Consider the following 13,419-nt stretch of genomic DNA (forward strand, 5'->3'; position numbering starts at 1 on the left):
TCCATCCATCCATCCATCCATCCGTCCGTCCGTCCATCCATCCATCCATCCATCCATCCATCCATCCATCCGTCCGTCCATCCGTCCGTCCATCCGTCCGTCCATCCATCCATCCATCCATCCATCCATGAGACACTTTCCAGCTCCTCCTGGGGGATCCCAAGGTTGTTAAACTACAGCTCCATCCATCCATCCATCCTGCTTTTTTCCTTTTTGGGTCAGGGGGAGCTGGTGCCTGTCTCCAGCAGTCACTGCAGTTTTAGTGCTCTTGCAGGAACTAAATTGAGACGGATTCGAGACGACTTTGAGACACCCGCACCAACTCTGCAACTAGTTTGAGAGAAAATTTGTCACACAAAATCTTTGAACACGTTCAAAACTCCTGCAACGTTAGCGCGAGGCCCTGCGGCTCTTTTCAGGAAGTCAAGAAACCCCATGAACGTTTTGAGACATTTGGGGAAACTCCCTCACGAATACCGTCTGCATATCAGATACTAGTCTTAGAAAGTGGTTTGGAAAAACTCCCAACAGCAAGTTTACTCAAAACGATGCTTAAAAAAAGTTTTCGTTTTTTTCTTTTTTGTGACTGAATCAGTTGAACTGCTGCAGCTGTAACGTTTGTGACGCAGGTGAGCAGACAGCAGCTTCCTGTTGGTCTGATCCTCTTCATCAGCTGCTTTGTAATTGGTTTGAACTGCAGCAGAAGTCTGAATGTGCTTTTATTCAGCAAACATTCAACGATGTGTTCTGTTTGTTAGAAATAACACGTTTGTGTTGGAACAGCTGATATTAGAGGAGGAAAGGGAGGTAAGCTCCTCTGATTTCAGTGTGAGATCATCCACCTTCACCCCTGCAGCTGAACAAATGTCACTGTTTGCTGCTCAGACGAAAGCGGGCCACGTGAGCTCTGCAGGACGGGCAGTACGGACAAGACGGCTCGACGGGAAGCTGCAGGCAGAGTGAGCAGAACTGGGGGGCCCTGTAGGGGCCTCTGTCAATCCGCTGGAGTGGCTGCTGACGCCGAGAGGAGCTGGACTGACCCGTCCTGAAGTCAGCATCGCGGCGCCAGTCGGTCTCAGGCGGGACGTCCAGGCGGAGTGGCTGAACGGCGTCTCCTGACACTCGGGGGCGCTGCGGAGCGAAGGTGGAGCTCCCGTTGACTCTACCAGGCAGAGACGCCTGCCGATGGTGCCCGTTGGTGCCAGAGGTGTTCATGGAGCGGCGAGGGGGGCCGAGGGTGGGGTAGAGATTCTGTGGACCAGGCAGGGGAGCAGGACTGGTTCTGGGTCTGGGGAGAGAGGAGGTGGCAGAGGGAGGTGGAGCGTGCCGTGGAGCTCTCGGAAGAGTGCCGTAATTTAGGGCGACGCTGCGGAGACCTGAGGCAGTCGGACTCCTGTCAGACACAACCAAAAACTGCTGCTGCTGGGGGGGCCGTGGAGGTCCTGAGGAAGAGGAGGGGAATACAGAGAGAAAGGAAAAATGCAGAGGGAGGAGGAAGAAATCAATGAAGAAGGAAAAAAAAATTAGTAAAAATCCAGAACAATCTTCTGCTGAAGTAACTCAATCAGAAACATGAAAGTAGCCGATCGAGCGGTTCTCAGACTGTGGGGCACCCCTCCTTGGGGTGTGTGTCTGTGTGGGGGGGGTCAAGATATAGGGACATGTGACCACTCCTATTTGATTTGGTTTGATTTGATAATCCTAAAATGTTTAGACAGTGTTGATATTCAGGCATGTTTTTGTGTTTCCACAGTACACTCCGCACACGGACAAACAGCAACAAACTAAACAAGCGGCGTCATGTCAAAGTGTGGAGGTTTAATATTAGCTAAAGTAGCGTTTCACAAGCCTGAAAAATTATTAAACAAATATTTTAAAAAATCTGGCCTTTGGCTAGCCATTAGCCTAGTTTGGATGAAGACTTTTTCCTCTTTCTCTTTACTGAGTGATCTATGACTGATGTCACGGTTGATACAGTACAAACTATTGATAATTATTAGACAGGGCATCACGTCAAAGTTGATTGGATTATTGCTTTCAGCTAATATTTGGCTTGGTAGTAGCTGAGAGTCTTTTCAAACACACTCTGAGCACTAACAGATTATGTAAAGTCCCATAATATGTTGTTCATAATATTTAAGCTTATATGATCTTAGTTTAAAACTCTGGCATGAAAGGCAGTGATCAATATGAGTTTCTTCAAGAAATGCTAGGCTTTTTTATTTTTATTTTGTTTTAGTCTTTGTTAAGTTTTACACTTTTAGGGTCACTTTCAAATGTTTTTTTTTTTTTTTTACTCCTTTTGTGCAGAAAATTTACTCAACAGTAAATTTACACTCAGAACAAACTAAAACAATAAAATGTAAGACACGAGGGAGTTTCGGGAGGAGGTGAAGGTGGAGATGAATGGTCAGCAAGTTACCTGAGTGAGCCCAGGAGGAGGGCCCCGAGCTGGGGGCCCGTGATGGCTGCGAGTGTGGGTGCAGTGGAGCTGGGGGGCCGTGGTGTCGGGGTTGGTGGAAGGAGTGATCTGCTGTGAAGGAGGAGGTGGAGGAGGAGGAGGAGGTGCTGCGGTGACGCGGTGGGAGTGAGGAGGAGGAGGAGTGAAGGTCTGAGTGCTTGAAGGGGGGTCTGGACAGGGAGGGGTCCTTCAGGAGGATGAGGAGGAAGGATGAAAAGAAGATGAAAGGGTAAAAAGTTAACAAGATGAAGGAAAACAAAAGAAAAACAAAAAAAATAGATGTGGTGAATGCTTTGTTTCTGATAGATTTCAGTCTTTTGGCTCGCTGGGCCACCGTAGTTATCAATAATCCTGACCTGATGAGAATAAAACCATGTGAGTGCAGTGAAACATCAGGATTCTGGAGACAAAGCTCGGCTGTCGGTTCGGATCAGACTGCTTTCTCCTCTTAGACAGGTTAAAGCCTAATGGAGGAACTAAACTGCTGATAAATGTTTAATGCGGCAGCCCGAGGCGAATCCTGAGGGCTGAATATGAGATGAAAGAAGCAGCAGAGATGAGAAACTCCTGATCTGAAACCAGCTGCTGGTTCTAACATCGATAAGACAAATATTTCACCTCACTGCTGCCTGAGATCATCACAGCTACGTCTCCTTCTGATAGATAAATCCTGACCAAACCCATTTAATAAAAAGGTGCTGACGCATAATTACCAAAGGCCAATTTCTTACTTCTCCTTTCGATGAAAACAAAATGTGCAGCTCAGTCAGGACTAGTGTGCTATGACTTTTAGGAGTACATCATAGGACAGGCAAGATTTGCACAAACTGCTACATCTTTTCCCATAGACCACAAAGTAATTTAGATGAGACGAGTTTAGCTCAATAACTAAAACTTCACAGTAAAAACAGCAGTCAAAGTTTAAACAGGTCACAGAAAGTTGGACGTTTCATATTTATGCAGGTCATTTTCATACTTGTAACAATTTCTACACAATCATAGTTGAATTTTCAGAATGTTTAACTTAGTGTGACACCAACTTTTGAGGTGTCTAAACCTTTTAAAATGTTTGCAAACATACGTTTATTATTTCCACAATTCTTTATGTTTTTTAAACAATTTATACATCAGAACGTAAGCTTTTTGTCTTCTTTCATCTCATCTCTCTTCCTGTTATAGGACTTCTGATTTTCTCCATTAAACCCCCCAGAGAGCAGAGTGCACACACCCAAACTGTCATTGACTTTCATTGTTTCTGAGCTCAGACGTTCATCTTCAAACTGAGTGAAAGCTCTTTTTAATTTGTTATATTTCCTACATAAGACACTGTAGATGACTAAAAATGAACATCTGTGACCATCAGATTTTCTTTATATATTTTCCATCATGGCCGCCCTTATAGATCCTGAATAAATCCAGACTTCGTGTCGTCTCTATTTGGACCTTCAATGTTCAGGAGAATTAAGGAACAGGGTCGGCAGGATTCATAATTTAAAGTCATAAAAACATAAACACCAAACAAGATCAGGTTTTAGCCTGGGGCTTTAAATCTTCTTGGTCCCATTAATTAGCTGATATTTGCTACTTTAAATAAATAAATAAATAATTGTCAATTGGCCATGCCTGTGCATACTTAACTGATTACCAAGTAGGAAGAAAAACATGCAGGAAAATACACACTGGCTAGAAACAACAACAACAAAAAACCTGATTTCTAAAGATCTGTATCGATGTTAGCCACAGAAAACACCACATCGGTTTCTATAAATGACCCAAATTACTATTAGGTTTTACAGAAAGCTGATGAATGTTGGCGCTTCACACAGTAACTGCATTGGCACCCAAAAATGTTCTCGTTTTTCAGCTAAATGATGAAGGTTTATTTGTATTCATTTGCTTTCTGCTTTTGTTTGAAAAGCCAGATCCAGTAATTTCACTCATCTAAAAATGCCTGAGAAGGATGAAGTAGTAAATTATCCCCGACCTCCTCCTGTCACATTATATTTCTCAAGAATAAATGGACGTTTGAACATATTTCAGTGACTCATTTGACCTCTGACTATGTCTGTTTTAATTTACTGCTGATGAAAATCACCTCCATGTTTATCTGCTTATTTACCTGTTCTTTCTTTATAACTTCTCATTATTTTGGTTTCCTCACTTGTTCAACCAGTCGTTGACAGATTTTTTAAAATTTTATTCTGATAAGTCAAAGCTAAACTGGCTTTTTCAGAACCATTACGTGTTCGTAAGTATTTGTTTGGGTCACTGCAGTTTGAGTCAGAACAGGAAGCTGGGTGCAGTAACAAGAGGTGACCACCGGGTGACAGCAGCAGGATGCTTCATCTGAAGACCCACAGAGTGTGTGTGTGTGTGTGAGAGACCTACACAGCTGCGTGGGGGGTTCTGCGGTCTCAACCCGATGACTGTTCCACTCAGACTGCGAGCGAGGCGTCGTAGGTTTTCTGCGCTGTAGCTTTCGTCTTCAGCCGACAGCGGCTGCAGAAGAAACATTCTTTTATTAAAGAATGAACTTATTCATACATGCAATGAATAGTATTTACAAATGTTATTTAAAGGCATTCATACACTTAAATCATCAAAAACCAAAAGAATCAAAAGCTTTGTGTATTTCAACCTATTTCAAAACAAATAAAAACATGTTTCCAGAGCTTACATTTTATTTTTTCTGAGATGCTTCCATCAGAAGCTGTTGACTTTTAAATAAAAGTAAATGATATCTGAAGTCTAACTCCTGCTGCATGATGCAATTCAAATGAAAATCAATTTTTACAGCCAAGATAGAAAACGTCAAAGATTTATCAATCCAGGGGTCATTAAATTGGATTTATGTGACAAAATAATCTTTAATTTACATTGAAAGAATACATTTAGGAGACTGAAGAAAACGTTGTCGTTTTGAGGTTTATGTAAAAATTTTTAATAATCCCAATTTAAAAAAAAAAATTTAGCCAGTCAGAACTTCTTCATCTCAGCTCAGCTAACTCTTCAAACATGCGGTGTTCGCTGCACCTCAGAAGTGGGAGGATGGAAATCGGTTGCCCTTTTTTGTGCAAACATCACAGAGTTCACAAAACCTGAGAAATACACGAGTGGGTAAAGCTCAACCAGCAACTTGATGTTTTACATCCCTGATTAAATAACCTAACTTCTAATTTCTATTCAGGAAATTTCTTTCAGCAAGAAGCTGGATAGCTTGATTTCCCAAATGTCATTAAAGGCATCATCAATAACAACAATCTTTGTGAAATTTTGCTCCTAAAAAGCTACAGTTCCTAACTTTAATTATAACAGTGATGTTATTTAGCAGGCACCAGCTCCCTGCGACCCGGAATGGAGAAGCGGGTAAAGAAAATGGATGGATGGATGGATGGATGTTATTTAGCCTTTATGAATCTGAAATGTGAATTCTGACTTGTTTATCCCTCTGATTGGCTGTTAGGTTGTTTTTAAAAAGTCGTACCTTTTGCACAGGTGTGACTGGAGTTCTGTAGGCGTATCTTTCGATCTCAGCTGTTGGTGTTTTGGACCGTCCAGATCCAGACAGCATTCTCCTCACACCTACAGAAACAGAACATTAATACATTTATAACCTTTATTACAAGACATAACAGCAGCAAGTCTGTTTGCTTTGACGCTATCATTTAATCTAATTGTTATATTATGTAGGTTTAACCATATATTGTGGGTCCCCAGAAGGTGGACCCCAGTTTGGATCTGGACCCAAATGAAGTCTTCTTTGGCCCCAGATCAGTTGTTTAAGTTCAATATATATATAATTCTGCCAGTGTTTTTTTTCTCCTTATTTTATGGTAAATAATTTTAGGCGGTGTGTCTTTCCTATCCCTGAATCTCTGTCTCTGCAGTTCCTACCTGGTCTGCTGCCAGCTGGCTGAGGACTGACTCCGCGGCTGCCCCGGTGCATGCTGGGAGCCAGCAGACTGGCCTGGTACAGCGTTTCCAGCTCCGACAGCTCCTCAGCCGGCTCCGCAGAATCTCCTTCCCTTCCCGTTGCATTCTGGGCGCAGTAGTATCTATTGACGTTTTCTGCCCAGCGCTCCACCGGCAGGGCTTGCCTGTAGTCCCGGCTGGGGGACGGGGAGGAGGTCTGACTGGACCGGGTCACGGGGGCGTCGTCGTAGGAGTCTGACGGAGAGTAAAAAGGGGAGCTGATAGATGGATTTGGGGAATCGACCACATCAGGCTGCTCCAGGTTTAAGCAGGACCACTTCCTGGTTGGGCAAGAGGAAGGGGGCGGGGCTAATTTTGGGGTTGGGCTAGATTCAGAGGCTGTGGCCTGAGGGTGTCTTTTGTAATATGGGTCCGCCTCCATCGTCACGTGGCATCTGTTGTCGGTGCCGACATTGAGTGAGGTTTGGGGGTGTGATCTGACTGTGGGTGGGGCTTGGGACTGGATTGACCACTCCTTCTCTGCAGGACGGGGAGGAACCAAGTCTTCCAGGGAGGTCTCCCCACACAGAACGGGGAGAGACTTGGAGGTGCAGAGGGGTCTCACAAAGCGAGAGCAGAGGCTCCTGTTTCTGCTGTCCTCTGACGGTGAAGAGGCCAGAGGACTGGAGGGGGCGTCAGAAACCAAGGTCAGTTTGGGAGGGAGGGGCTTAACAAGGCATGTTGTAGGAGCTGGGACCTGATGTTCATGAGTGGCAGATGACTGGTCATCTGTCAGAAGTACTCTGAAAGGCTTTTCACTACAGAAGGGGACAGAGAAGATGGAGTTATACAAACTGATGAAAACGGGAATCTTTAACATTTGTCAGAAAACCTGGAGAGATGGTAAATAAAAATCCAGTCGAAGGTTGATTCAAATGACGTTTCCATGTGTGGCCCACCATCAGATTTAAAAATAAAATCATAGGAAACATTTTACAGCTACATTTTAAGGTGCTATTGTTAAATAACGTCTGCAGCTGGACTGATAAATACACATGACGCTGATTTTAGATCAGCAGGATCACCAGTGGAGTTTATCAAATTTATTTTGTTACAGTTAAAAAGAAAAAGGAAATTCACCGTCTTCCATTGGTGGGGTTTTACATCAGGACATAATAAAAATCACTTGGTCATTACCAGATTCTAAAATGACTCAAATCTAACCTCAAGGGAACAAAAACACTCAACAGATTCCATTGTGTCATTATTTATTAAACAAAAACGAAGGCAAAATGAAAAGTTTTGTGTGGAAAAACTAAGTCCACCCCATTAACCAACAGCTTGTAGAACTTTATCAGTCTCTTTAATGATTGTGGAGTAATTTTGGCCCACTCGTTTCCAATGTTGCTTCTTTTTATTGAGATTTTTGCTCAGCTCTCTGAAGGTCAGCCCACAGCATTTCAATCAGGTTGAGGTCTGGTTCTTTGCAGCACTTTGATTCTTTTTCATTTTGAGCCATTCGGTTGTAGATCAGCTGCTGTGTTTGGGATCATTGTTCTGTTGATCCAGTTTGGTCCAATGTTTCAGACAGATGGTCTTGCATTTGACTCTAGAATCCTTCGGTCTACAGCGGAGCCTTTAGAGTTTGAGATGGAGCTCTTGGATTTTTTTATTTTTATTTTTTTGTAATTTCTCTGAGCATTACACTGTCTGACCTTTGTGGTAAATTTGCTCAGGCGTCCACTCCTGGGAAGACCGACAGCGATATTAAATCCACTTGTGAATAATCGTACTCTGTAAATTAATGGATCCCACAGCAACAGTTGCTTCTCTAAGGTCATTGCTGAAGTTTTTCCATTTTGGTATTGTGTTAACACAAACACACACCTGTATACCCCACGGCAGCAAACTGACACAACTACTGCTTTTATAGAGGTGATCACACTGCTGATTGATTAATCACTACATTTGATCAGCAGCACCAGCCTAATACTGAACCTCCTGAAGTCTGTGAAAGCAGCAAGGGTGGACTTAGTTTTTCACACACAGTTATTACCTCCGCCAAGGAGGTTATGTTTTTTTGGTAGCATCTGTTTGTCTGTCCATCTGACGACGGACACACTATTTTTTTTAATCACGCTGTGGCCTTGGAGGAGGTTTGACCTCTCTGAGTGCTTCTAGTTTTATTTTGATTTGTTCAATAAATAGTAACATCTGCTGTGTTTTTGTACAGTTGATGAATAATTTTAGAACCTGGTAGAGACCAGATCATTTTTATTATGTCCTGAATAAATCCTAGAACTGAAAGAAGAGGGGCTTTTTTTTTTTTCTTTTTTCCAGTGACTGTAAACATCGAGTCCTCCTGATCTACAATAGGACCTGCACCTGACCCCAAAGTACCACAGCTGCCTGGGATCCGACTGGTCGAGCAGAGTGCAGGTGGTACCTGGGCTGTTCCTGGAGCTGCTGCTCCTCCTGTTGTTGTTGCTCTGGTTGCTGTTTTCCTGCGTCTGAGTCGCACTGCTGCTTCTGCTGCTGCAGCTGCATGCGTTGCTGCAGGCTGCGGGCTCTCCTCATGCAGCGCTGCAGCCGGCTGTGACTACTAGCTCCGACCTCAGCCGCCACCGGCTGCAGTTTGGCTGCAGCGAGGGCATTGGTGCGGTAACACAACAACAACAGCAACAACAAAAAAAAAAAAAATACAAAACAGAAAAAAAGAAAACAAAGAAAGAAAAAAAAACAATGAGAAAAATAAAAAAGAAAGATGCAGAAATAAACTTATGATTTCATGCAAAAATCTTTTAACGCAAACAGGAAATCAAAGAGTTTTTATGACATGATGTGTGATGAATTTATACACAGAAAAAATGTTAAATCAACACAACTGAAATAAAAGCTAACTCAAACCAAATCGTTTTGATTCTATTTTAGTAGGCAACATTTAATTCTGATGGACACTTCGACTTTGTTAAAGGGATCGAAGGGCCAAACATTAAACTGAAACATGGGAACAGTGTGGTACCTTCATTTATTTTACACAAAACTGTAGCATCTTTCAGAGCCATGATTACCCTAGTTGAGGGGTAGCCAATCCTAGTCCTCGAGCGCCACTATCCTGCATGTTTTACTTGTTTCTCTGCTCCAACACACCTGATTTGAATCAGTAGGTGATTAACAGGCTTCTGCAGAACATGAAGAGGTGATTTAACCACTGAATCAGGTGTGTTGGAGCAGGAAATAAGTAAAACATGCAGGATAGTGGCCCTCCAGGACCAGGGTTGGCTACCCCTGCTTTAGTTGGATGGTTAGGTCTACACAGCTTTAGCTAACTTTAGCTGATGTTTGATTGAATATTTCCTTGTGGCTAACAAACATTCAGGATCATTTTTGTTTCTCTCAGTAAAAGCTAATATCTTACCTGTTGTAAAAAGCTCCTTGAACAGCTAGTCTGACAGGAGAGACGAGCCAATGGTTAGTGCGAAAGTTGCAAACGCCATAGTGGATTACTGCCATCCTCAAACAGATCCAATCTCCAAACTTTCACAATGGTTCAAGTGAGCACAACTTTATAAACCTTTACACCGCTGTCAGTTTCAAGTTACAGGTTTCTTTCCCCCCATGTAATTATGTGGTTACTTAGAAGCTGAAGGACATCCACGGGGAACTTCTTTCAAGAATGTCATAATATTTTAGCTGAAATAATTGTGCAATATGAAACTGATGGCAGTGCAAAGATTTAAATCATCCCCCTCTGTGGGATTCTGAAGAGTGAAGTTGTTTTAAAATGGTCAAAATTAATTTGTGTCTCCAAACTGAGGCCATTCAAAGAGCCATCTACAACAGGTAAAATATTTATTAGAACTTTTAAACAGAACCACTTCAAAATGGTCAAACTATTCCTTTAACGAGCATGCTGTCATCCTTGACAGAAACCTATATTATCTGTCTGAACCTTTAGAAACACATCAGCTCTTTGTTTTCAGCCTCCGATTAGCTGGTTGTGTTGTCTAATCAGTGATCCCAATAAGAAATATATTATTACTGGTAGAAATGAGAAGTTCTGTCAAACCCAGGTTGTCTAAAAGTGGAACCAGATGTTAAAATTCAATCCAGCATCAAAAGAAAAAGGAAGGTTTCAGGGGTGTGATTCTGCTCAGGAAACAATTTGAGGCTCAGTTCAGCTTCTTGTCTAATTTGCTTTAAAGTGGTTTTTATTGTCTTCTAACAGTAGTTATGTTTTAATCAGCCGACATGTTTTTTGTGAAAATAAAAATATGAGTGCGAGGAATCTGTCAACACTGACAGACCAAACAGCTTCCAGGAAGTCTAAATGTTCGGAGAACAGCAAAAAGAAGTGTGTGTTGATCTCATTTAATGCGTGTTTGTGAGTCCCTGTGATACGGAGCAGAGTCAAAGACAGTGGGAGGAGCTTACAGACGGCTTCATTGACTGCCGACAGAGCTGCTGCGACTTCACCCGCCTGCTCCAAACGCAGCGACTGGTCGAGCAGGAGCTCCGCCTCCGATACACACCTGTCAAAGCTGTCGTTTTTACCTGCGAACACACACAGAGACACGCACACAAACACAGTTTTGAACAATATCAGCATGAAGCGGCAGCACCTGCGTTACTGTGTGTTTATCATTTCTTTTGTGTTTGAGCCTTTTCAGCTGGTCAGTGAGGCGCATTCCTGCTATTCAACACATCTCCTGACACACACACATTAACTGAACCCGGTCACATCCAGCAGCATGGCCCTCAGTCAGCTGATCAACTAAAACAATATCAACAGGTCGAATAATGTTTCTGTAAAATCATAAAAACATTCTGTTTACTCTGGTACCTTGGATCTGCAGCTGGTCCAGGTCCAGGTACTTGCTGGGTCTCGGGTTGAAACCCAGCGCCGCCTCCTTCTCCTTCTCCTGCAGTCTCTGCTGCTCCTCCTCCCTTGCTCTCTTCAGCACCTCCTCCTGCAGCTCATCCAGCTCGCTGCGGCCTGCAGAGGGCGCTGCAGCGATGACGGACAGAAAAAAATGAACAGCTTTCATTTATAGAAATAAAATCTAAAAATCTGTTCCTGATCATCAATATCTCTTGGTTCTTTAAAACGTCAGCCACAATGACAGAAAGAAAAACGTGTTTATTTTGCACTTTTTGAAAACAGGCGGTTCGTACCAGAGCTCCCCCTGCTGGACGAGGTGACCTCCTGAAGCAAAGACCCACTGCTCTTTGAACCATTGTTCCTCCACAACGGCCCTGAGGAGTACGAGGATGAAGGCTTCTTCAAAACACACTCCCTGAATAGAGAAGAGAAATAGTTATTCAAAGTGAAATTAAACCAACATTGTCCTAATCTTTGCACTCAGGCTGGCTTAACAACTAAAACACACACAAACACACACACACACACTGTAGTTTCCACTTTGACAGGTGGCAGACTTCTATCACCAGTCCAGTTCTTTAACCAGAATCTGAAAGCACTCAAAATCATCCCGTAGATGATTTGTATGAACAAGAACTTCACCCGTCTCTCAGCTAGTTGTGCCCAAGATGTCTGACCTGTCCCTTGAGAGTTTCACCTGTTTCCCATGTGTCTCTCCTGTCTCCCAGTTCTCCTGCTTGTCTCCCAGTTGTCTCACCTGTCTCTCAGATATCTCACCTATGACCCAGGTGTCTCACTAATCCCTCGGGTGTCTCACATGTCCCCTGCCTGTCTCCCCTGTCCCCCGTGTCTCTCACCTGTCTCCCAGGTTCAGGTCCAGACTGATGGGGCTGCTGCTGTTCCTCTCGCTGCTCTCGTAGCCACTCTCCATCCTCTGGATCAGCCTGGGAGGAGGAGGAGGAGGAAGCTCTGCTCCTCTGAAGCTGCTGGGGAGGGTCCTGGAGGTTCCCGGTCTGACAGACATCCCCTCCTCCTGCACTGCGAAGGAGGGGTCTGTTCCTTCAGACTCAGGAGCTCTGCAGTCTTCAGATGAAGGTCCTCCCAGGGGGCTGTACCCCGCCTGCCTGCGCCTCTCTCTGGTGAAGATGGTGTCGATGTTGAGCGCCTCCCTCCGTGGCCTCCATGCCGGTCGGTACCTCCCCGTCACCGCTCCTCCCGAGGAGTTGGACTTGGACTCGCTGCTGGTGCTGTCGACCTCCCAGTCCTGAGGTTTAATGGAGGACGAGGAGCTCACAGCTGAGTTTGCGGCAGGGAGGTGCTGACCGCAGGAGGAGGACGAGGAGAGTTCAGAGGCAAGGACGGCGGCCGGCAAAGAGGAGGAGGAAGAGGAGGAGAGGGGGCGGATGATGTTGGTCATGGTCTCCTTGAAGTCCCGCAGGCGACTGGTTGAAGATGAAAAGGAGGATGAAGGCTTGGGGAGGTGACGAGGAACCTGCTGCTCCTTTAAAGTCTCTCCTGGAAGGAGGAGAGAAGAAGATTAACAAAACGAGAACAAAAGGAGATTAAAAAAATAAATAAATAAAAATCAGACAAACTGATGACAGAAGCAGAGAAGAAAAACTAAAACTGGATGATGATTTCATGAGAAATAAAAAATAAACAATCTTTAAATCCATGACTTCACTTTGCAGCTTCTTTACCTACGAACAGACGTTTATGTTTTTAATGACATAAGTGAACTAAAACTAAAATCTGAATCCTTTATCTGCAGATTTCACTACTTTTTCATTAAAGACTACAAACGTGAGAAATTATGAGTATTATGAGTTTCTTAAATTAACTTTACTTTACAAAATTTATGTAAAGTGTACTTCAGTATATACAAAATACTTGAAGTTTAGAATATTTATCCCACCGCCCAAAAAAAGCAACATGAATCTAACTTTCTGACCTTGTAGCCATCAGTGTATCTGAATAATACTGTTTTGTAAAATGTTTAATAAGCATTTATGCAAAGTGAATTTAGAGATGAACGTTTGGATTTCTAAAACGATGCGTTTTTAAAAAAAATCCTATTTATTTCAAAAGTTGAGAAAAAACAAAGGCAACCATGTAACAGTTGCAAATCGAAAATACACCAGACTTTGCTAATTGTTGCGTGGAG

At 43.3% G+C, this 13,419-nt stretch overlaps 1 protein-coding gene across 4 annotated transcripts in view; it reads right to left on the minus strand.

The window, feature by feature from the left end:
* Positions 1–702: 702 nt before the first annotated feature.
* usp54a (ubiquitin specific peptidase 54a) overlaps positions 703–13,419 on the minus strand; it is a 55,614-nt gene continuing 42,897 nt past the window's right edge. For 3 of the 4 annotated variants that reach the window (XM_037973680.1, XM_017435515.3, XM_017435514.3), the window contains 10 exons: positions 12,113–12,770; positions 11,549–11,670; positions 11,217–11,381; positions 10,808–10,927; positions 8,820–9,012; positions 6,356–7,191; positions 5,946–6,043; positions 4,850–4,960; positions 2,423–2,648; positions 703–1,442 (listed from right to left, as the gene is read on the minus strand). In XM_037973680.1, coding sequence (XP_037829608.1) covers positions 868–1,442; positions 2,423–2,648; positions 4,850–4,960; positions 5,946–6,043; positions 6,356–7,191; positions 8,820–9,012; positions 10,808–10,927; positions 11,217–11,381; positions 11,549–11,670; positions 12,113–12,770 — 3,104 coding nt within the window. In that variant the 3' untranslated portion in view covers positions 703–867. Of the gene's footprint in view, positions 1,443–2,422; positions 2,649–4,849; positions 4,961–5,945; positions 6,044–6,355; positions 7,192–8,819; positions 9,013–10,807; positions 10,928–11,216; positions 11,382–11,548; positions 11,671–12,112; positions 12,771–13,419 lie in introns of those variants that run through there. The other variant, XM_017435517.3, reaches the window with a different exon arrangement.

This window comes from Kryptolebias marmoratus, linkage group LG22 (genome assembly GCF_001649575.2).
Source record: "Kryptolebias marmoratus isolate JLee-2015 linkage group LG22, ASM164957v2, whole genome shotgun sequence".
In the NCBI taxonomy this organism is placed as follows: Eukaryota; Metazoa; Chordata; class Actinopteri; order Cyprinodontiformes; family Rivulidae; genus Kryptolebias; species Kryptolebias marmoratus.